The 24,850-nt window shown below is 45.1% G+C and overlaps 1 protein-coding gene across 6 annotated transcripts; it reads left to right on the forward strand.

The window, feature by feature from the left end:
- Positions 1–439: 439 nt before the first annotated feature.
- FAM78A (family with sequence similarity 78 member A) lies at positions 440–21,009 on the forward strand. Of its 6 annotated transcripts, none has more exons than XM_020973546.2 (3): positions 440–1,045; positions 1,359–2,717; positions 15,337–21,009. In XM_020973546.2, the coding sequence occupies exons 2-3, from the start codon at positions 2,395–2,397 to the stop codon at positions 15,863–15,865; spliced, it is 852 nt and encodes a 283-aa protein (XP_020829205.1). In that variant the 5' UTR covers positions 440–1,045; positions 1,359–2,394; the 3' UTR covers positions 15,866–21,009. The 6 variants fall into 6 exon arrangements, with proteins under 6 accessions (XP_020829205.1, XP_020829206.1, XP_078006117.1 ...); XM_020973547.2 differs by having other exon boundaries at positions 1,363–2,717; XM_020973548.2 differs by having other exon boundaries at positions 453–538.
- Positions 21,010–24,850: the final 3,841 nt, after the last annotated feature.

The raw sequence follows: 24,850 nt of genomic DNA on the forward strand, positions 1-24,850 counted from the left end.
GCCTGCAGGAACAGCTGGGCTGCGGGAGAATGCCAGGGCCAGACGGGCGCTGGGGGGATGAGTTTCTGCAAAGTTTGACCTGGTTGTCTTTCGGATGCCGCAGCAGAAACTGAGGCAGGCAAGGGGGCTTCCCTGAGCTGGAAGGCGGCGACAGCGGCCGCGAAGCTGACAGCACATACTTTACACAATGATTATAAAATAAACAAGGAGACTCGGGGGGTGGGGGAAAATCAAGCCAAATTAACACCCCCGCCGCCCCCAACCGAGCCCACCCCGAGAAGCATCCCGCAAGCTCTAGAGGCAGGACTCCTCAAGCTTCGCTGCCCCACGTTTGTCTTGCAAGAGGACCCTGACCCTACGGCCAGTGTCCGAGCCCAGCTTGGGGCGGGGGGTTGGGGGGGGAGAGTGGTTGTGGTGGCACGGGCGGGCAAATGCCATGAACGAGGAGCAGTTCGCCCGCCCGCTGCAGGGGGAAGGGGCATCGGAAGGCAAAAAAGCCGCTGGGGTGCGAAAATTTGGAACCGGCTAGAAGGGGCAGGTGAGTTGGAGGCGATTCTTCGGTGGCTGTGTGTGCGCCCAAGTTCCCCCAGTAGAGGCTAAGCCGGAGGCAAACGGGCACACAAATAGGACAGTGAACCTGAGCCCGCAGGAGTTGGGGCGGAGGGGGGGTGTTGAGTGGAGGGTGAGCCAACGAGAATAAAAACCGAGCGTGGGGCAATCTATGCCGGGCGCCCTCTTCCTGCGCCCGGGTGGAGGCCGGCAGAGGAGATCCCCTACGGATGAACCGTGGACCGGGCTGCTAAAGACGAAGAAGAGGCGGAGGAAGGAGGAGCCGCCGGTGAAGGCTAGATCTCAGCCTGCCAGCCAGCGAGCGCCAGGGCCGGTGGGGGGAAGTGACACGCTGCCGACTGCAGCAGTGTCAGCTTGAGCCGCGAGCGCCCTGGCCCCGGGGGAGGACCACCCAGGAGGGCTGAGGACCCTCGGGGCTCCGGGAGGCAGCGAACTGGACCGCAGCGCCTGCTTCCCCGCCCCCTCCCCAGGCCAGGTGGGTGTCAGCAAAGATGTCACGGCTGGCGATTATTCGCTGGTGTCCGAGAGCCCAAGGCTGATTTTGACTGGGTGGGGGTAGGGGTGGGAGTAGGGGGAGGGGGGAGTGGAGGGGGGAGGGGGTTGGTGAACGGTGAAATTGACCAAAGCTGCAGTTTCAGCTCAGCAGCCAGGGAACCAGCGGAGCCGCTCAACACCCCCCTGACGCCCCCAACACACATTGCCTACCTACGCTCCCTCCCCACCCCCACCCGAAAGTTCAGCCCAACTTCAAGAAAGGCCTTTAAGCCTTATCCCTCCCTTCATCTCAGCCAGGTCCTCGCACCAGCGAACAAGGGGACGAAGCGAGACACCCGAGTAGGACAGCGGCTGAGAGCCACGGGAGACGAGACGGGGAGAGTCAGATCACTGAGGGAGGAGGAGTGTTGCCTGAGTCCACCAGCCCTAGGGGGGGAAGAGAGCGAGTTGAAAAGCGATCAACAACGTGGTGCAATGTAGGAAACTGTTAGATCCCCGCTCCGAAGATCGGAAATAGCTTTTTTTTTCGTGAGGTGGTGCTTTCTTTCACCCCCCCCACCCCTCCCTCTCCTGCTTAAAGAAAACCAGGGCCACCAAAGAGTGAAAGCCACTTGGGAACTACTGCTGCTCTTCTTCGGAGTTTATTTCTTGGGATATTTATTGCAGGCTTGGGAACAACCCTAAGCCCATCTCTTTGGGCTTCGGGAAGCCTCAAATCATCGCTAAACTGGAGGTGTCTTGTTTTTCTTTCCTGGTTTAACAGAAACTGCTATTTAATTTATTACTGTCACTGTGTGTGTGTGTGTGTGTGTGTGTGTGTGTGTGTGAGAGAGAGAGAGAGAGAGAGAGAGAGAGAGAGAGAGAGAGCAAGCGAGAGAGAGAGCGAGAGAGAGCGTGTGTAAAGAGAAAAGGGGCAGGAAGTAGATTTTCTGCAGAAAGGGTGGCAGCAGCGTGGACGGTACATAGTCTTCCTTATTTATGTGTCTGTCAGCATTCTCCTTCATCCAAAGAATCAAGGGAAAGTATCCAACCTGTGTTTCCCGGTGAGTGAAGCACAAGGAAGGACTGGAGATATCAAAGCATCATGATTATTTATTGAACTTCAAACTTAAAAAAAAAACCCAAAGAATATCTGAGATTTCACCCACTGTTCAAGGAAGAAGAGAGGCCCCACTGCTCCTGAAATGTAGCAAAATCCTTATTTATAAACGGGCTAAAGACACTGATATGAAAAGGCCCCTCTACTCGAATTTTCTATCCTATGGATATCAGTCTTGAGATTTCGAAATAGGAAGATCTGTACTGGATCTAGCAGCAACTATCATTTCAATGCCTAGTCTTCCCTGGGACTGTTGGCATTTCCTAGAAATTAAACTGGTACTGTATGCCATGGGCTGTATTCAGAGCATCAGCAGCAAATCCAAAATTTTCCGAGAAAGTATTTCGGTGATTGATGTGAAAGCCTCTATTGACCCCATCCCCACCAGCATCGATGAGTCGTCCAGCGTGGTTCTCCGCTACCGGACACCACACTTCCGAGCCTCAGCCCAGGTGGTCGTTCCGCCTATACCTAAGAAGGAGACTTGGATTGTTGGCTGGATTCAAGCGTGCAGCCACATGGAGTTTTACAACCACTATGGGGAGCAGGGCATGTGAGTACTTCTGAACACTTAAGTTCTCAGGGCTTCTGGGTGGGTACCCTAGAAATGAGGGTGGGGGGTTGAGTTGGAAGGAACATTTAGGAGATCAGGCTTTAGAATCTAGCCTACTAGGTGACCTATCTATCCTGTGGCTTAGGTAGCTTGGGGGGGGGTGGAGAAGAGAAATTGGGTTTCATCTCCTTATGTAAGGGCAGAGAGTATTCAATATGTCCTAGAAGGCTGTCATCTCATCAGGGGAGCCTGATGACTTTTAGAGATCCTAAAACTCAAATGAGAATTGCCAGCGCCTCAGGAATGGCTTGACCTGTGAATTCCAGATTTTTATCCTTTTCGGGCTTGGGCTTTACCTCTGCTTTCATTGTCTCATAGCTCCCTTTCCCATCCTTTCCTAGCAAGATGCTGAAAAAGCAAAAGAACATTCTGACCAGTACCACCTGGGCACTGCAAACAAGCTGCCTTGCTGCAGAGGTGCTAGTGCTGGGTCAGAGGTAACACAAGTTGGACAAATGGGCATTAAGGGGTCCCACCTCCAAAAGATGGAAGGAGGAGTCCATTTTCTGTAGCAGAGAAGGAAATGAATGTGACCACTTTGGGGGGATTACTGGATCTGGCACAGCCCTTTTCAAATGTTTATCTACTTGGCCCAATACATCTTCACTTTCTATTGTGTTTAAATCCTCACTGGTGTCTAGGGAAATGCAGTCCATTCAAGAAATTCAAGCCCTAATAAGTGGCCTTGGTTTACTTACCCCTTTGCTTTTTACAAGTGGTATTTAGGAACTCAATTTCTACCGAATTTGTAGCTTTCCTCCCTGGAGGAGGAAGGCCACTTTAACCTGAGAACACACCCTCGGTGCCAGAAAGGCTCAAGTTGATTCAGAGTTTAGAACACCAGTTGGTTCTTAAGGAGCCCCAGAGCTCATTACAGGAGCCCACTGGCTTTCTGGTACCCACTCTGATTTCAGAAATTTTATCCTGGTAGAATTTCTCCTGCTAGGCATAAGGAAAGAGCACAGTCTAGGGGCTCAGGCATAAGCCTTCCTTTCTGAGTATATTGGCAGAACTAGGCAATGTGGATCCTGCAGCCGAGTGAAGCTGTCTTGCTTCTGGTCTGTATTTCCCAAAGAGAAAGTTTTCCCTGACAGGTTCAAGCTTTGAGGGACAAGTCTGGGGGAATATGAATGTAATAGAATCACAGGATCTGAAAGCTAGACGGAACTTCAGAGGCCATGTGATTGGTAGAAACTCACAACTATGTGGGCACCTCTACCCAGTAGCCTAAATTAACCTTCTCCAAGTGTGGCAGCCTTTTGAGAGAGCCAGGCAGTCTCCAGAGGAAAAGAGGTATGGTAACCGTACAGGGGTACTGAGGGGGCTGACCCTGACAGACATACATTGAAGCTAGCCAGTGTTCCAGGGGGCACTTTTGCTTCCCTTGTTACCTCCTTCCTATTTTGGAGCCCCTTTCCTAATGTGCAGAGATGGAAACCTAAAAAGAAAACAGGATTTCCCCCAAAGTTGGAACTTTTCATTAGTTTTAATATACAATACAAAAGCTGTAAATAAAGAAGGGTTAGTTAAGGAAGAGAGACTGGGAAAAACAAATCCTTTGCCATCTTCACCTAATGATTTTGAAGTTAAAAGAGAGCAGGAATTGATTGTGGTAAGACAAAGTAAAGAGATTACCTAAGTAAAGAAGGAATTTGTTGGGACTTAAATACTGTTTTCAAATCAAGGCTGAAACCTCTCAAAAACAATGATTAATTCACTTCAGGTTCTGTGGCCATCCTCTCCCCTCCCCACACCACCCTACCCCCATTCTAGGAAGGAAAGAATGAATTCTATAGAATTTTAGTCTTTGTGGAATTTTCCTATGAAAACTATAAACCCAGAAGGATTTGTTGTTCTTTGTCAGGCCTCCAAGGCAATTATTGATAAATGAAGGTTTTCCAAGGGGTTTAGGACCATTCTCCTCCTTCCTCAGGCCTAGAGGAATTCATTGGGATGCTAGAAGGGACCTCTGAATTCTGAAGGATACTAAAATCTGGTGGGAAAATGTTGGGAAGACTATTTGTAGAGTGGCTTGGTTTTCAGTAAGATGTATGACACTACAAAGTAGTCTGTTATAATGGAAAAGTTCCTAGACCAGTCAGGAGATCAGACTTCTAATTTTGACTGCTGGCCAAGGATACCTTGGGCTAGCTAGTTACTCTATTTCTGGGCCTCAGTTTCCTTGAATCTAAAAATAAAGGATTGGACTAAATGGTTGCTAAGGTTCTTTTTAGATTTCAAATGAGATGATTCTGAATTAAATCAAAGTGTGGCATGAGGTTGGAGTCAGAACTCGGAGTCAAAAGCTATGAATTAAAGTCTTGCCTGAGCTGGGGCAGACACATTAAGTCTCTAAATTCACTTTCCAGGTTTAGGAGTAGTGGGACTGTTATTGTCAGAGAGGATGTAGAGAGTTGAGGGTGGGTGTGTCCCTAACTGTTGTGAAAGCCCTTTGGAAGGCTTGGTTCAAAGGACAGTATTATGAACATGGAAACTGCTGATACTCCCTTAACTTCCTCCCTAGCAGGGCTGGCTCACTCTTCCACACCGAGCCCATTGCGGTGAGTTTTAGGTTTTAATGCTTTCTTCTATCCTCTTCCCCCATCTTCCCCAGATATTTTCCTTCTTTCCCAGTCCACTGTCCTTACACTGACTTTCAAAGCTGGCCCTAGTACAAAACCATCGTGCTTTTCATAGTGCTCACCGTCTGTCATCCAGAACATCTGACTGTCTTTGGGTCTGGGTTTCCCTTTTCCTCTGATTGGGGGTGGGGAGCAGCCATGTGGATAGGAGAACAGAGGAGAACCTGAGACCCTTTGGAAGGCACACAATTCTGTTAAGTGGATAATCAAATCTGGCCTCAGACACTTACTAGCAGTGTGACCATGGGCAAGTCACTTAACCCTGTATGCCTCAGTTTCCTCATCTTTAAAATGAGTTGGAGAAATAAATGGCAAACCACTTAAGTGTCTTTGCCAAGAAAACCCCAAATGGGGCCATGAAGGGTCAGAGAGTACTGAAAAAGTGACTGAACAAATAAATAGCTTACACTTACATATGTGTGTATGTATATGCTAGGATATGTTCAGGTCTGTTCCAGGTGAGTTGACTCCCCTTCCCGTGGGGATATCAAGTGAGATGATGTGTTTAAAATGTTTTGCAAATGTGCATGTATTAGGATAACTTACATATATTTATATATGTGCATATGTATGTATGTATACATTTGTATTTCACAATGCATCTACAGATTGTGCACATTTGTACACACATTCATACACGTGTACATATCTGTACAACATATATGAGTGCAACATACATTTGCATATACATTCATGTATGAACATATTTATATGTATGTATATTTATACACATTTGTGTGTGTAAACATTTCTAGAAATTTATATACACTGTATGTACATATTCGTAGAAATAATAATAATAACAATAACAGCAACAATACTTATATAGTGCTTATTACTATGTGCCAGGCCCTGTGCTAAGCACTTTACAATTATTATCGCATTTGATCCTTGCAACAACCCTGGGACTATTATTATCCCCATTTTACAGATGAGGAAACTTGAGGCAACCAGAGGTTAAGTGACTGTGCCCTAGTCACACAGCTAGTAAGTGTCTGAGGCTGGATTGGTGCATGTGTGTTTATTTATATATATATATATATATATACATACATACACATAATCATGCAGATGTTTGTATGTAAATATGCAGGTATGCATGTAGACACTATTAATCTATGTGTACATAATGCAGCTCTATACCACTGCACACACATTTACAAAGCATCTTACATATGTTATTTCATTTGATATCTCCACGTAAAGAGGAGGCAGCTCATTTGGAATAGATCTGGATACTTCTAGGATCCTAAGATTTAGAGCTGGCAAAGACCTTAGAAACTGTCCAAGTCCTTGATTTTACAGATAAGCAAACTGAAACCCACAGAGGTTCCGTGACGTATGGCAGGACCCTCACTAGGTAGTGAGTAGCAGAGCAAAAATCTTCTTGGTTCCAGGTCCCATGTTCTCCAGCTAGTCGGATTGTGAAACTGACTGGAAATCTAGTCGAGATGAACCAGTTTATAAAAGTTTTATAAAGATGCAAATAAACAGTGCATCTTGGGAAAATTAAACTGCATTCAGTGAACTGAAATGATAGATTTTTTAATACTCTGTTGGGATATTTGGCCTTTGTAAGTGTACCTTGTTAAAAATAACAATTCCATTGACCACCGCCATTCACAGTCCTTAAATAAGTCTACCCCTGTAGGAAATTAATCTCCAACTCAATATTTGTTGTTGTTCAGTCTATCTGACTCTCCATGACCCCATTTTGGCTTTTTTTTTTGACAAAGACACTGGGGTGGTTTGCTATTTCCTTCCCTAACTCATTTTACAGATAAGGAAAACTGAGGCAAACAGGATTAAGTGATACACTTAAGGGTCACACAACTAATAAGTGTCTGAGGCTGGATTTGAATTCAAGAAGGCTTTAGGCCTAGAGCTTTATCCACTGCACCACCTAGCTGTCCTGACTCAATATAAACAAACATTTAACAGAAAGAAGATATATACTTGGAATCAGTAGAAGCCTGGGTTCTGGCTGATTCCCAAGCTCTGTCACTTTGCTGCTTGTGACCTTGGGCCAATGTCCCCAGAGAGAGAGAGTTGGACTAATGGTCGCTTAGGTCCCCTCTCTGGTCTTCTCTATTGTCATCTAGTTCTGACGTTCTGTGTCCTGAAACCCCTTCCAGTTCTGACATGGGATGTTCTAAGGTCCCTTCCAGATTTGATATGAGACATTCTAAAGTTTCTTCCACATCTGACAGTCCATGTTCTAGAACTCTACAATAAGCATAATGATGATAACCGATAACAAATTAAATTTGGGGGTAAGGAGATCTGTGAAATGGAGAGTACATCTCTTGATGCCAGATTAAATGGATGCAATAGAATTTTGGGTCCAACCCACATTACTTTAAAAGCTTGGAGCCCCCATCAACTGTTCATTTTTGAGACACCTGCCTCCACAACCCCAGCCTCCGCACTTCTTCACCCGCCACCTGTCATCTCCACAGAGAAGCCTTTTAAATGATAAGTCACAAGTTCTTCCCTGTGTGGGAGACGTTGGCTGCTGCTAGCCCGTTTCCCTAAGCCTTGGCTTGAGGTCACAGGCCTAGCAGGGAGGATTAGGGGAAGGAGGATGTTTTGGGCGGAGGTTCTTTAAATTGTCAGTCAAAGCAAAGAAGTATACCCTTGAGGAAATCTCTTACTCACTCTCATCCCCAGTTTCTTCATCTGTAAATTCTCTTTAAGGTTCCTTCTAGCTCTGACATTCCATGCTGTCAAAAAGGTGTGTAGTGCTTGTTTGTATGTGTGTATAAAGTGACAGGGGAACTTCTGGCCAAAGGGAGGGCCAGGGAGGAGGCCTGAGGTAGATACGCTGGGACGTGTCCTCTCCCACTGCTATGATGATAGATGAGGATTGGTGATCTCCAGCTGTTCACCAGGAATCGCCAAGGGGAGGGAAGTTCCACATTGACTGTGAGGTCTCTTCCTGAAATGTGTGTCCGTGCAGAGAACAATTCAGGCTGAGATTTCCTCTCTAACAGAGGAAGGCAGGCCCCACATATGCAAGGCCCCAGCTGTGGCAGAATGCGTATAGGAGGGAGCCCCAGTTTCAAACCTCCTGGGTTTGAGGAAGTGCTGAGAAAATGTTGGAGACAGTAGGGCCCCATGAGAAATCCCAATAGGCCTGACCCCAGCCAGAATGTCAACAACCCGTATCTTCTACTCCCAGCTGCAGAAGGTGGGGAAGATAACTGGTTTTCACCTAGGAAAGGATATCAGCCCTGGGCCATATGTTTCAGACCCCGAAGGTCTAAGAATATGGGTTGAGACAAGGTTTGATAGGGAGAAAGAACTGAACAAAACTGAAGAAAAGGCTGTGCACAGAATAACTCAGGCTCATACTTCCTCTTCGAGACATTTCTTTTTCCCAAAGAAATGCTTTTTCAGGTGAAACCAGGGAAAGTAGAATGAAAAGGTACTTATAGACAGGGTCAGAATATCTAGGAAGGCACTTGGGCTTTAGGATTTAGGTTTTGGGGTAACTCATATTTTTTGCGTCTTTAGGGTTAATTGGGGAGTGAACACAGTACTTTAGAACTGCATCGGACTTTAAGACTATCTAGTTTGGTCTCCTCATTTTACTGCTGTGGAAAATGAGGTACAGAGAAGTGAGGTGACTGGCCCATGATCACCCAGCTAGGTAGTGGCAGGCTTGGGATTAGAAGGAGCCTGGTCCAGGAAACACTGCTCTCATGGCAGGCTGCCTGTCCTGATTTAGGGAAGTTGTGCAGCCCTGTCTAGAAGGGAATTTGAACTCTTGATCGAAGAAACGTTTAAATTTGTCCTTGGGCTTCTTCTTTAAGGTACAGAATAGAACCTCCAGTTGGGAGACCCTACTAATTGTCAAGTGGAGTCAAGGCTCAGACCCTGTCTAGGGTTTACGTACCAGCTTTGATCCCAGAAGATAGGATGGAGAAAAAGGCAAGAGCTTAGATAACTCACACTTGGTGCTTCTCTTTGTAAAGTCTGTCCAAGGACCACAGGATCATGGGTTTTAGAACTGGAAGGCAACTTTGGGGTCATCTCATCCAAGCCCCTTATTTTATAGTTGAGGAAACTAAGAATTTTAAGTGATTTACTCAAGGTCAGTGCCAAGATTTGAACTGCAGTCCTACAAGTCCAAATCCAGGACCCTTCCCACTGTGGGTAGACTCAATTCTATCAATCAGGATGGGCCTTAGCCCTTTCCTTGGGTTGTAGGGATTATAGCATCGAGCTGGAAGGATACTGCAGAAATCGCAAATCAACTCTGGATTTTTTTTTTTTGCAAGACAATTGGGGTTAAGTGACTTGCCCAAGGTGAGTATCATGTGTCTGAGGCCAGATTTGAACTCAGGTCAAACTGACTCTAGGACCAGTGCTCTATCCACTGCGCCATCTAGCTGCCCCCCAAATCAACTCCAAAAGGAACGCTCCAAAATTTCCTTCTCAATGCAAGGGTACACTAAGGGGATATGGGAGATAGCTTTGAGGAAAAGCATGGTGTTCTTTTGGCTATAAAATTAGGGGGTTACGTAGCTTACCTTGGAGGTCCCTTTCAGTGTCAAAGATTCCCCAGTTCTCTTAATTCCTACAGTGTAGAAACACAAACAACCCTTAAAGGGGCCAGTTCCCTAATATTGGTCAACTGAAGAGACCCTCAGCTTCTCTAGTAAATACCTGTCACCTAATCCTAGCTAGTATTTAGGGAATGAGGTGGAGGAGGGGGTGGTAAATCAGCATGGTGTTTGTACCACTGTCCAGACCACATTATTGAGGCAGTGTGGTATAGTGAATAGAGGGCTGGACTTTGAGAGTCAAGAAAACCTGGGTTCAAATTCTGTCTCAGACATGTATAAGCTGTTATGACCCTGGGTAAGTCACCTAACCTCTCTCAACCTCAGTTTCCTTCTTTGTAAAATCAGGAGGCTGGACTCGATGACCTGTAGGTTCCCTTCCAGATTTAGATCTATGATCCAGCGATCTCTAGACTCATAGGAAAATAGGCTTTTGGTTACCTCATTATCTGTAACCCTCCTGAGTCATATGGCTTAGAGGCTTTTCCAGGGGTGCAGCTAAAAACATCCCAGGGGTGGGTTGTTTGGGTTGGAGCTGCTGCTATTAGGTAGGAAATGAGCATTAGAGAAGTTCTGGGCCCTACCATCAGAAGTGGAAACTCAACTGGCAACCCCCAATTGGGGCAGACATGTCCAAAAGTCCTTCTAAAGTGCCTTTTCCTCAAGGTGCAATACGAGGTGCCTGTGATTCTCATTCCTCTTTATGGAGCTTTCCTGGTTCAACCAAGGGGGTCAGATACGTTCAACCATATGAAGGAGGGTTGAATTCAGTGCCCTCTAAGGTTACCTCTTCCAACTGTAAAAGCTTATGCTGATGGGAGGAGAAAGGTCTCAAATGGAATTTGAGGGCTTAGGGTCCCTGTGACCTATGGTTGCAATAGTAATAGTTCATATTATGATGGGAAAGAACTTGAGCACTTGTGTTTCTTTGTGGACATCTTAAATCTGAGATGGGGGTTTCTTCCACCAACATTTGCTCCAGTCTTCAAGGCTCCAAGGATTGGGGGGGGGCGCGTGTAGTAAATGGGGTAGGAGAAGTTGGGGAGATATCTTTTTTAGGCAGCTTCTGTTTGAGAAGTTCACCTAGGCTCTGCCCCCCAGGTAGAGGATAAAAGAGTCGTAAGATAAGGGAAATTAATGTTCTTTTCTGGCTTGTCTGGGTTGTAGTGGAAAGACTAAAAAAGGGTTGGCTTTTCAGGATGGAAAGATGAAGGACATGGGAGAAAGAGAGAGGATCAAAGTCTATCCCATCAGGAAGGACTTAAAGACATGAATATGGGGTTCACCAAATTCCAGAATCACAGAGCAAGGTGGGGGTGCCCCTTGAAGCTTCAAAGAGGTAGTTTAAGGACAGGCAAAAGCCATCCTACTACTATAGGCAGGAGGCAGGAATCTTGAGAACCTATTACCTCAAAAGGTGACAGAGGCTGCAAATATGAAAAGATTAAAAAGGCCTTTAAATAAATGCAGGAAAAGGCCCTTAGAGATCATGTGTCCCCAGTCCCCCATTTTGCAGTGGAGAAAAATGAAAGAGATTAAATGACTTGTCCAAAGTTATTGTAGGTAGTAGGCAGCAGGACTGGAATTCAAACTCAGGTGTTCTGGTGCCAAATCTAAGGCTGCCCTCACTGCCCATGCTACCTCTGACCTCTAACTTCTAACCTCAGACACTGACGTTACAGGAGGGCATCATACCCTCCTTTGAACAGTCCTTCAGAGCTCCCAACAGAGAGAATTCTCGGTTGGATGGGCCATGGGGCTGATGCAGGGTGACATTTGTGATGTTCTTAAAATATGACTCACTCTGGGAGAGTGGGCAAGGAGGGCTATTTCCCAAGTCATTTTGACAGTTGAATCCTAAATAATATTCTACAAGAGACACACTGCTTGCCTGGCAGCTGCAGCTGCTCTTTCCTGGGCTTTTACTGGGTGCTGGAATACTGCAACTGAATTTATCATATCATATACGACACCAGGTCGATGTGAAGAAAAACCCCAAAGACCCATGTTGGTAAAAGTAAATTTAAGGGGTCTGCTAAAGCTCTATCTCATTTTCCCAGCCCAACACCTTAGAAACAAGCTCCTCCTCCTCAGCTTTTTTGAAATCACTCTGAGGTCAAAACCAGAAAAAAACAAGTTATTTTTAAACTTTTCCTTCTGTTTATTCTCTTGTTACTTTAAAACAAGGACTCTTCATATTTTTGAGTCTTGGACCTTTTTTGTCTGATGAAACCTATGGGATCCTTCTCTCAGATTATTATTTTTAAATGCATACAATAAAATGTATAAGATTACACAAGAAACCAATTGCATTGAAAAGTAGTTATTAAAATGTTTACAAAAGAAGTTCAAGAGACCGCAGGTTAGAATCCCTTCATTTAAAATAAAGGTAAACGGCTCAGGAGGGGTCAGTGACGTACAGGGTTGGTTGGTTGTTTTTGTTTTTCAAACAACCAACTGAAAAAGTATTTTTGCAGGCTGTTATAATGCAAAATTTCTTACTTGAGATATGTAGCATAGACCCAGGAGGAAACCTTTGGATTCAGGGCACGCGCCCACATTGAGGGAGGGGATTTGGATGACCTGGCAAACTGCTATGATTTCACCTGCTCCTGCTGCTGCTGCTGCTGCTGGGGACTCATTGTCAGGTGGTAGCTGTGGTGTGCTTAGACAACAGTCCCCAGATGTTAGGGTGGGGGTTTTGCAAAAATGAGGTCAGGTTGGCCAGCTGCTTTCATATCTGACATGCACAGGGGAGATACAGTGGCTTAAAATCTAGACCAGCAAGGTCACTAATGAGATAGGCTTCTAGGAAGGCCTTTGAGTTATCAGGGAGCATTTGAATAAAAACAAGCGGTCTGGCAAAATGACTGCCCTGATTTTTCATGTTACCCTGGTTCCTGTTTACTAACACCGAATTATGCCGGAATGACAAAAACTGAAAGAGGGAACATGTCTGAAGCTATGCTGATTCATACAAGAGGTTTGCAGGGAATTCTCCAGGTTGTTCCTTGTCCTGAAGTTGAGCATTAGAGGCCTGAATTTATGTCAGGGGGAGGTGTGATGTGGTGGAAAGTGAATCAGATGACCTGGGTCCTGGTTCTGAATCTGCTACCATCCAGCTGTCTGATCTGGGCAAATTACTTCTCCTATCGGAGGCCTTTGTTTCCTCTTCTGTAAAAACAGATGCTCTTGAGAATTCCCCTCCAGGGGTGTGCTGTAATTAGCTCTAACAGGCCCAAGAACTAATTGTTAAATTTTTAGTGGAAGCATTTACACCTCAGCAAATACTACAAATCAGGGCTTGATTTATTGTTTCGCTGATTATCTGGTCTTAAGAAAGTGATGGAGAAAAATATTAATGATGTAAGATTAAATTTAATGTTTGTCGTGAAGACGTTTCCCCCCCTGGAAAGCTGATTGTTAAACATTTACTGGCACATCCCTGATTCTGGCTCTTAATTGCTTCTAGGATGGTGTCTTTGTAATCAGAGGCCCAAAAGCAGCTCTGACCCCGTTATAAAAGGTGCTCTACCCTAGAATTTTTGTATGTGGGATATGAGCGATCACGCTAATGGGAGCCCAGGAGAGACTGGACCTGCCCTAATCAGCATTCTCGGCTCCTCCAGGGAAACTGACCCCTCTTGGCCCTATTCTGAAGGGCTCCCCAGCTGCTTGGTGCAGATCACAAGCTAAACTCGTGCTGAGACAAGAGAAACTTCTCTTTTTAGAGAAGGAACTGGGTAGCTAGAAGCAGTAGTGTGGGTTTGTCATACTATGAACCATTAAGTCAAAGCAATCTCAGCTCTGGCACGGGGAGGCTGTTGTGAAAGCTGGACAGAATGCTGTGGGATTCATCATGGTTCTAACCAGGGCTTTAGGTAGGAGGGAAAACAAGAGGATCTCATTCCTATGAATGAAAATACAAATGAAAATCATTTATCAAGCACCTACTATGTGCCAAACATGGGGGGGGAGACAACAACAAATACAAAAGTGAGACAGGTCCTGCCCTCAAGTAGCTTACATTCTAATAGGGAGACACAACATGCAGAAGGGCATTGTGGCTACCAAGGAGTGTTTGGGTATGGGAAGACACAAGAATGAGTGGAGCTACAGAGGAGTTGACTGACAAGCCCTTTTCAGAAACAGTGGTAGTAGTATTGATTTGATATAGTTCCCTCTTTTGAAGGACATTACCTTAATTCCAAGGCAGCTAGGTGGCACAGTGGATAGAGTACTGGGCCTGAAGTCAGGAAGACTCATCTTCCTGAGTTCAAATCCAGCCCCAGATGCTTACTAGCTGTGTGACCCTGGGCAAGTCACTTAAAACTGTTTGCCTCAGTTTCCTCATCTGTAAACGAGCTGGAGGAGGAAATGGCAAATGACTGCACTATCTTTGCCAAGAAAATCCCAAATGGGGTCATGAAGATTCAGGTGTGAGGGAAACAACTGAACAACAAACTTAATTCCAATGCTTTCTGAGTAGGGGAAAGCCAGTTTGGGGCATTTAGATCGTAAGCCCTGACTAGCACTATGGCTAATCCCATCGAGTTCTGTCTTTTGCCTCCTCAGCATTTAGCACAGTACCTGGCACACAGTAGGCATTTACTAAATTGTATTGGCTATTGACTTGGTGATGCTTTGTGGCCGCACCTTCCTCATTCACCTATGATCTAAGAATATAGATTTAGAGCTGGAAAGGAGATCTTGCAAAATTGGATCCAGCTGCATCATTTTAAAGATGAACAAACTCTGGGGTCATCTACTCACCCAAGATCATGCACAGCCCAGAGCAAAGTGAGGCAGGAGCAGGAGCCCAGCTCCTCTGCTTCCAAATCCCACCCTATGCCAGGATACCTTTCTTGGTGAGTGGGGGACAAAATGCAGAGAGAGAAGGAGAAGCATTCCTGTTCCATTTGCCCTCTACTTCAGGTCCAGCCCGTATAGCACATTCCCACGGTGCTCGCCCTCTCTCTGCAACATTATTTTCTAATCGTGGGGAGATTCTTTTCCCCCCAGTCTTTGATATGGATCCATGTTAACCAACCCCAGCTTCTGGCTAGGGGTGGGGGTGGGAGGTGATTAAGTGATGGAACCAAGACAGTGGCTGAAACAGCAACAGACCCCAGCAGCTTCTTGGATCTGACATTATGACAATGACACACTATTAGCCTGATCTTGGGGCTGGTCCTGAGGAGGAGGAGGGGAGCAGCAGAGAGGTAGGGGTTGAACGACTAAATCTCAATGGGGAGAACAGAAATTCTCATGGATAGGAGCACAGTGGGGTGAAATCCTAAAAACGGTGAATTGTTTGAGATGTAATTAAATGAAAATCCTCATTTCTAGGTCTAGCTGGGAGCTCCCAGACCTTCAGACAGGGAAGATCCAGGCCATCAGTGACTCAGATGGGGTGAACTACCCTTGGTACGGTAACACCACAGAGACCTGCACCATTGTGGGCCCCACCAAAAGAGACTCCAAGTTTATCATCAGCATGAATGACAATTTCTATCCCAGTGTCACGTGGGCAGTGCCGGTCAGTGAGAGTAACGTGGCCAAACTGACCAGCATCTACCGAGATCAGAGTTTTACCACCTGGCTGGTGGCCACCAACACGGCAACCAACGACATGGTCATTCTCCAGACACTCCACTGGAGGATGCAACTGAACATCGAGGTGAATCCCAACAGGCCCTTGGGACAACGTGCCAAGCTCCGGGAGCCAACTGCCCAAGAGCAGCCCCAGATCCTGAGTAAGAATGAGCCAATACCACCCAGTGCCCTCGTCAAACCGAATGCCAATGATGCTCAAGTCCTCATGTGGAGGCCGAAGGATGGGCAGCCTCTTGTGGTGATACCTCCCAAGCACCGGTAATGAGCAAGGGTCCTGGCACCAAATGGGAGGAGAACACACTCTGATCTGCTAGTTTAAGACAAACAAATAATAATAATAATGATCAAAACAAAGTCAAAATGCACTTTTTAGTCATTCAACAAAAATGCAACCATTCTACCTTCTCCAGTGGGACGGATTTCACTGTGCTAAAGTTCCAGGGAAGACCTCACCTGGGGTTTCCTCATCACCTGCTTTCTAAGGAGCAGGAGAAGGGCGGTGGGGAGAGGAGGAACAAAGCAAAAACACATAATCCCTTTTCATTTTCACTTTCAGCCTTTGGTTTTCCCCTCTCTTTTCCCTTCTCTGCTTTGATCTGAGTTTCAGTTACTCGCTCGAAACAGACTTGATGAAACAAAAAACTTTTGAGTTTTTCTTTTTCTTTTTTCCCTCTTTTCTCTTCGAGATTCAGGGGGAGGGAATGGGAGGGGATTCACCTCATCAGTGAAACCCAAGATCTTGGAGCAATCCAACTGACCCTCATTTTACTAGTGACCTATTTTTTTTTCAATTGATAAAGGTTTGCAACCTCCTCCCCCTACCCCAATCATGCGGCCTTATATAGATTTTGCTTTGCCAAAATTTTGCCTTAAGCTGTGCTGGGGGTGGGGGGTGGGGGTGGGGAGGGATGGACAGAAGAGCAGAATCTCTTTCCTGCTGTAGTTTAACAAGTGAATTAAGGGTGAAAGAAAAGGGAAGGTGACTCAAATCCATCTCTTCTTGGGATCCAAAGAGGAGGCAAAGAAAAAAGCCCAGACCTAACGCCAAACTGCTTTTTATCCCCTTTCCCCATCTTGGCTTTTAAGAGGTCCTTCTCATCCTCTCCTTCCCTCCTTCCCCCTGCCCCGAGCAAACTTCCCTCCCATCTTGGTCCCATGCAGAGGCTCTGGCCCCGCTGAATGGCGAGTGCCTACTCTGCTGTGGCCTCTCTCTGCTTTCTGTTCTCTTCTCTACAGCATCAGCTCAGGGGAAGGTTTAAATGGTGGGGAGGAAGAAGTCAAGAGACCATGTGTGGAGGAAGCCATCATTCCAGACCACCAACTTGGTCTTCAGCTAGTTGGAAGGTGCCCACACCCTCTGAGCATCCACCATGCCCATGCAATCAGCTAATATCATGTAGACCCTAAGGGGGGAGGTGGGCTTTCTCTGCTGGTCTGTACCACTTCTAAGTTTCTAGAACACCAGCTACCACCACCAATAATACACAATCATTTTTATTTGTGAAAGGCAAAAAAAAAAAAAGGATAGATTTCCCTCCATGCAGTTGAAAACTGTAGAGAATGGGAAACAAGAGCATACTTCTCCCCCTCCCACAGTGTTTTCTGGAAATGGATTGTATGGGGCTATAGGCCTGTTCTGGGGATAAAATCCTCTTTTGGGTTCTCATAAAAAGCTCTCTAGGTAGGGACTTCTATAATCATCAAATGCTATTAATCCAGACTCAGTCTGTAGAGGAGCGGGGAGGAAGAGGATGGCTACAAAATTTACTCTGGATCTTATCCTTGTTGGGAAGTTTAGGGGAAACATTAGCTCAGAGACCCTGTATTTCCTCAGTTCTAGGAAATGAACCAAAGATGGGAAGCCCAACTAGACCTACCAATGATTTCAGAGTCACATGGAGGCTTGGCTTTGGCAGCTTATTCTGAGTATCTCGTGCCCAATGGGCACTCAGGGAACCTGTCCCACACTTTCCTCTCTCCTATCTGGGACTCCCTGCAGTCCCAATCATAATTTAGGAGAATGACAATCTTGACTCTTCTTGAGTAAATGCCAGTGCTTTGTAGCAAACATCATGCTTAGTTGGATAGATGCTCATGGAAACCACAGGGGAAGAGATGGTTTCCTATAGTTTTAAACTTATCCCATTTTGTTGCAGCATTTTATCGAGGCTGTAGCCCTTCCTGAGCACTCCCAAAATTTGTAGTTGTCACCCCAGAGCTCCCTCAGCTCCACAAATAATCATAAACCAGGGTGCTTAATCGAGAATAGAATACCACTAGACATATCTGCTTCAGACATGGCATCCGTAATAGTCTCAATTAAGATTTAAGAAGGTTTGATGAGTAATAATCCAAATTCCATGCTATAGTATTCCATTACTTGTGCAATATTACATTTATTCAGGGATATTTAACACAAGATGGAGTCTCCCCCTCCAGCTCATATATTTGGGAAAAAAAGACTTACAGCTATATATTAAAACAAATTGGGCTAGAAATAGTTTACTAGCTTTTTCTGGCTAGTACCAAGCTTAGGTATTCTCTTTGCTATGTCTTGATAGCCTCCACTCCTCAGAAAACTTCTGTTCTTCTGCATGCTCAGAAGAGCCTAAAAAGGATAATAATAATAATAATGATAGCTGACAGGTGTTTTGCAGTTTGCAAAGTACTACCCATACAGCACAGTATAATGGAAAGGACGCTGACTTCAGGAGTCAGGAGGATGCGGGTTCAAATCCTACCCGTGATGTTTACTACCTGTGTGACCTTGGGCAAGTCACAAGCTCCAAGAATCTCAGTTTCTTCATTTGTAGAAGGAGGGTACTGGACTAAGATGGCCTCTGAGGCCCCTTCCACCTCTACATCTAGGATCTCATTTGACCCTCAGAAGAACCCTTGGAAGTTGGTGGTCCAAGATGTCATTAGCTCTGTTTTATAAATAAGGAAACGCACAGAGTGGCTAAGTGACTTACCTAAGGTACACGGCTAGTAAATAGTAAAGCTGAGACTGAATCCTGGCCTTCTGACTCACAATCCAGGGGGCTTCTCCCCCACTCTATCCCAGTTGCTTTTCAAGCTGTGGTTTTACGTGATAATGCACTAAGGAGAGATCACAGAAAATGACAAGAGCTATAGCCATGATCGTATGGTTGAATAATAATGCCTTGGCTGTAAAGTTAAAGCTGCTACTGGTGACATTTAGCCTCACAGTGAGAAATCACCCCCAGTGGATCCAGGTCATTTTGCTGTAAGTGGGTCAGTGGCCTCTAGGCAAAAGGCAACTCAGGCTCAGATCCTGCCCCAAGCACCTACCTGCATGACTTTGGGCGAGCTACTTATATTCTCTGGATGTCAGTTTCCTCATCAGTCACAATGCTTGGCACAGTGCCTGGTACGCAGTCGGTGCTTAATCCCCGCTTATTGACTGACATAAGAGTATTGAATTGGTTCTCAAAGTGTGATCTGGGAGTCCCCAAGACACTTTCAGGGGGTCTACAAGGTCAAAACTACTTTTGTAATAATACTAAGATGTTTTAATTTCTAGTGTGGCAAATATCCATAGATATAATATACTGAAACAAAAGCTCTTTGGAGGTGTTGTCAATAATTTTTAAGAGTATAAACTGGGTCATGAGACTGAAAAGTTTGAGAATTGCCAGATTAGATGATCTCTAAGCACTCTTCCAGCTCTAAATCTTCTGACCTGTGACCTTAGAAGTCACTTCACTCTGCCTACCTCTCTTACAAAATGAGGGGATTGGACTGAATGATCTCTATAAGGTCCTTCCAACTCTCAAGGAAAAGTGCTGTGCATCAAATGCGGGGAACCCTTCTAAGGCTGTTCTTTGGGGTCAGGGATAATGATGGACTGACACAGGTCATGAAGAAGTGTCAGGGTCAGGATTAGGATACAGGATTGGGCTCCCATAACAGTCTGAGCTGCTTGAGAACTCTGAGAGTGAAGCTCGTGAGCCTCCTGGGCCTTACTGGTTTGCAGGAATTCTGGGCCAAGATAGGGAAGGAGCAGAATGGGCAGAAAGGTGTGTGGAAGGCCTGGAACAGGGGGGACCCTGGGGGTAAAGTCTTGAGGTTTCCCAGACCGAGGGGCCATTCCTCCCAACCAGTGCTTTTATAGTGACTGTCCATGTTTCTTAAAGAAACCAGTTCACCCTTAGGAAGGAATGAGCACTGTCCTGTTTCAGCAGTAGGAACTCCTTACATTGGTTCTCCGGATCCCACTCTTGAGCAAATGATAAAGTTTTTCAAGAAACACCCAGACCCTGGCTGGATAGCAGCTTTATCAGAGCCACTGCCACGTTCCCCCCTGCCCCCCAAATCTCTCCCCATCCCAGCTCACAAACTGGTGACCAGCATTCTCTACCTACTCAATTCTTATCTTTGATGTGGACTTCTTGCCCCTCCCTGTGATAGATAATAGGGTAATAAGATAATAGGATTGGGGAGGTCCCGAAGTGACCTAGATTACTATGGGTTTTATAATAAAGTATGCTTTTAAATTTAACTCAAGGTAGTGAATGAAGGCTGAGGAATCACAGAAAGTAAGAGGTGGAAGGGACCTTAGAACACAGAAGGTTGGAGGTGGAAGGGAGCATAGAACATAGAATGTTAGAGCTGGAAGAAACTTTAGAACAGGGGTTCTTAACCTTTTTTGTGACATGGACTTCTCAGGAGAATGTTTTTAAATTCATAGGATTGGGGCAGCTAGGTGGTACAGTGGATAGAGTACTAGCCCTAGACTCAGGAGGACCTGAATTCAAATCTGGCCTCAGATACTAGCTGTGTGACCCTGGACTAGTCACTCAATTCCAATTGCCTCCAATAAATAAATAAAATAAATAAATTCATAGAATTACAAAAGAAACCAATTACACTGAAATAGTTATCAAAATATATTTTTTAAAAAGCTCAGACCTCATGTTATAAATCCCTTTAAGAGCTGAAAGAGACTAGAATATAGAATATCAGAGTTGGAAGAGACCTTAACAATCACCTCATCAAACTACCTCATTTTACAGATGAGAAAACTGAGGCCTATGGAAGCAAAGTCACAAAGCTAGTTAAGTAGCAAAGACAGAATTCGATTCCAGGTATCTAGACTTCCTTATTCAGTGCCCAAAGGGAACACCAGGGCTGACTTTTTGCTCTGCACTCTCTTCCCCATCTCAGGAGCACGGATTGGTCTCTTTCTGAGACTGCCTACTCCTCCTCATACCCTCCCTGCTTGGACATTTTCCAGCAATAAAGAACCATCCTTGGTCATACAGAGATACTGTGAAAAAAAAATGTACCGAGACGTGTAAGAGTCTTGAAGAAAATGTAAAACTGAAAAAAAAACTTTTATTAAAAAAAAACTAATGAAGCAAAATAAAGTGGAATTTTAAAGAAGTCCTGGTGAGGGTCTGGATGTTTCTGCAAGACTGTAGCATTTGGATTGGGGCTTCGGTTCAATACAAACGGGCTTCCTTCTCACCCTGGCAGTGGGCTTTGGGGACTGGGGGTGAGAAACCACGGGTTGGTTTTCAGAGCTGACACCATACAAGGAGAGAAAATGAGACATGTTGCTTTATAAATAGATCAGATCCCACCCCCACCCCCCTTCCACTCACAATCCCCCTTCCCACAAGTGCCTGACCTGGGAAATCTCCATGTTTAGGGAGATGCTAGACTTGGACTGTGGTATACTATTATAACACAAATCATTATGCCCTGGATTGAGCTATACTACCGGTCACATATACGTTTAAACCTGATTCTGCAGTGAATACTCAACACCAGGTAGCTTATGACACAGGTGTTCATCTTTTCCTTTTTACCAGCTTTATGAAAACAATTCCACCACATTGGTGTATGGTAATAAATCCCTTCAGTTCCCATCTGTGAATGGAGAGTTGAGGGAGGATAGAAAACATAAGGAGAATTTAGTTTGATGTTCTCTTGTTTTCTTAAGCTACCCCCAAGTTGTGTCCATTTCGCCTTAATACATTGTAAGGAGAGGAAATGGTTTCCCTCCCCCACAGGAAGGAAATTTTTTTTTTTCAGTAAGTCTTCCCCTAACCCACAATACACTCATCTCATTCTCTTTGAAGATGGGCGGCTCCAGTTTCCTTCAGATGACAATACTCATCCTGTTGAGTGGGCTGAGGTTTCTGGGTTCCATTTTGGAAAACTAAGGACTCACATCCACTCAGGGTATAAATGATTTAACTACTTCCCAGGTTTGTCGTCTTTGCAACAAACAAAATGAACTCAGTTTAGATGTTTTCTTTCTTCTGTGCCAGAAGAAGGTTTTAGTGTGGGAAATTGCATCACAGAGGGCTCATTTCAGGGTAGTTATTTGGACTCTCAATATACAATCAACTCCTAAGTGGCATAAATGGGCAGCCACAGGTAGCTATGGCTTCAGGAACTCAGAAAATGGTGCAGGCCTAACCCAGTGGAAGTCAGTCAATCAACAAACATTTATCATATGCTTACTCTGTGCCAGGCATCATGCCAGGTGCTAGGGATACAAAGAAAGCCCAGCACACACACACACACACACACACACACACACACACACACACACACACACTGTCTGAGCTCTTGAGTAGCTTACATTCCAATGACAGAGACAATATGTAAATAACTGTATACATACAAGCTCTAGATATACAGTGTGTAAATGCAGGGGATGCTTGGGGAGAAGGCTCTAGCAGCTGGGGGGGGTGGGCGGGCAAGGTAACACATACTGGGAAAAGCCTCCTGATGATGGGAGTTGAGCTGAGGCTTGAAGGAAGCCAGGGAAACCAGTGGGCAGAGGTAAGGAGTGAGAGCCAAGGAGAAGACGTGGAGTTAGGAGACGCAGTATTATGGCTGAGGAACAGATAGCAAACTAGACCATAGTGTACGGGAATGGGAGTAAGAAGGGGCCAGGTTGTGAAGGGCTTTAAAAGACAGAAAGATGATTTTATATCTGATCCTGAAAGTCATAGAGAACCACTAGAGGACCAGTACTTTAGGGAAATCACTTTGGCAGCTGATAGGAGAAGGGATTACAGTGAGAGCAGACTTGAAGTTACCAGAAGGCTATTGCAATAGTCCAAGCATGAGGTAAAGAGGGCCTATCCCAGGGTGGCATGAACATATGTGAGCATAGAGAAGGGAACATAGAGGAGAGATTTTGTGAAGCTAGAAATGACAATACTCAGGACAAGATTGGATGTGAAGGAGGGAACCAAGTTGAAGGGTATGCATATGCTTAGGAGGTTGAGTCTGTAAGCTGATGTGAGGATGAGAAAGAGACATGGCATTTTCTGGGTCACAACTTTGTGAGGGAAATTTGCACTGAGAGGTTGCAAGTAGAGAAAATTGTGTTCCATGTGGCATTCAGCACCGTGGTGGAAGTACTCCAGCCTCCTAGGCTGATAGCAGGTTAAATTTAGAAGTCCCAATTTGGGACGAGAGAGAGAGAGAGAGAGAGAGAGAGAGAGAGAGAGAGAGAGAGAGAGAGAGAGAGACACACACACAACACACACACACACACACACACACACACACACACACACACACACACACACACACACACACACACACACACTGGGCTATTGGGCTATGCACAGCTGTTCCAGGTTACACTTAGTGAGCTGAAAGCCTTAGGTCTCTTGCTGTCTGCCCTGGGCAGTCCTGACATTTCTCCAAGATGTCTGGAGAGCAAGAGTGTCAAAGCTTCATTCAGCACTTGGCTTCCAAACATAGCCCTACTTCAGTCTCTTAAAACAGCTTCTTTAGCGGTCATCCAATCTGGGGCTATTTAATGACATATAAAGAGAATAAACATATCTTCAAAACACTTTTATTTCAGAAACATAAAAAAGGTTGCCAACTTGCAATTACAGAAACAGCATTAAATAGTCAGCTGTAGGATTGGGGGTACTTGGTAATTAGTATATTGCAGATAAATAATGTCTGTGGAAAATGAAAATTAACCTTAATTAGAATGAGAGACTATCAAAGTCGGAACGTCAGAGGCCATCTAGTCTAAAACCACAGATTCCTCCACCAACATCCCTGAAAAGCGGTCCTTCGTGGAGTATACTGACTCCCCCTTGCATGATGAGTCACAACAGGTGAAGACTGCAGGCTTAAAAGGAAAACTCTCATATTTGGATCCGAAGAGAAGCAGGTTTCATTGAGAATTCCAGGTCAGCAGTTACTTCTTGCCACTTTCAGATTCCATCAAGTCTTCTGATGGCTCAAATATTTCTGTATTCAAACACCTTTCTTTATTGCCCATTAGGGGACATCTGCCACATGAGAGTATGTATCCATTGTGGTTGAGTGATGCTACAGAAACTCTATCATCTTACATGGTTAGGGAATGAGTTCCTCTAGGAAATGAAATATTAACAAATGGATGCTACATCACAAGACAGGGTTTACCAATTTATAAAAAGTTACACAATGCCAGCAATTACTGAACTGCCTCTTTATTTATTTATTTTTTGGTTAGGCAAATGGGGTTAAGTAACTTGCCCAGGGTCACACAGCTAGTAAGTGTTTTGTGTCTGAGGCAGCATTTGAACTCAGGTCTTCCGAATCCAGGGTGCTCTATCCACTGCGCCATCTTGCTGCCCCTGAACTGCCTCTTAATGAAGCAGCATGGTTCAGCAAAAAGAATACTGGATTTGGAGTCAGAAGACATAGGGCAGTTAGGTAGTGCAGCGGATACAGCCCTGGGCCTGGAGTCAGGATGACTTGAGTTCAGATCTGGCCTCAGACACTTACTAGCTGTGTGACCCTGGACAAATCACTTAACACTGTTTGCCTCAGTTTCCTCATCTGTAAAGTGGGGATAATAATAGCACCTATCAGGGTTGTTGTGAGAATCAGAAGAAATAATAATTATAAAGGGCTTAGTACAGTGCCTGGAACATAGTAGGTACTATATAATAAATTCTGTTATTATTATTGTTAGACCCAGAATTGAATCCAGGCTCTGTGGCTTATTGTTTGTGTGTCCTAAGCCAGTCACTTAACATCTCAGAAAGTTTTCTCGCCTGCAAAATCAGAGACTCGATGCTTCCTCAGCTCTTCTAGCATTACATGCTATGGTTTTTCAGGATGTCCTTTAGTGTCCTTTTTGTGGCCCAAAGCCATCATCGTGGACATTAATTACCGCTGTATCAGCAAAGCACGGCAGCTTGGCTTCACAGAATGTCAGACAGCAGACATTACTGAATAGAGGAAG

Source organism: Phascolarctos cinereus, unplaced genomic scaffold, assembly GCF_003287225.1.
Source record: "Phascolarctos cinereus isolate Bilbo 61053 unplaced genomic scaffold, phaCin_HiC Scaffold_2;HRSCAF=192, whole genome shotgun sequence".
Taxonomy (NCBI): Eukaryota; Metazoa; Chordata; class Mammalia; order Diprotodontia; family Phascolarctidae; genus Phascolarctos; species Phascolarctos cinereus.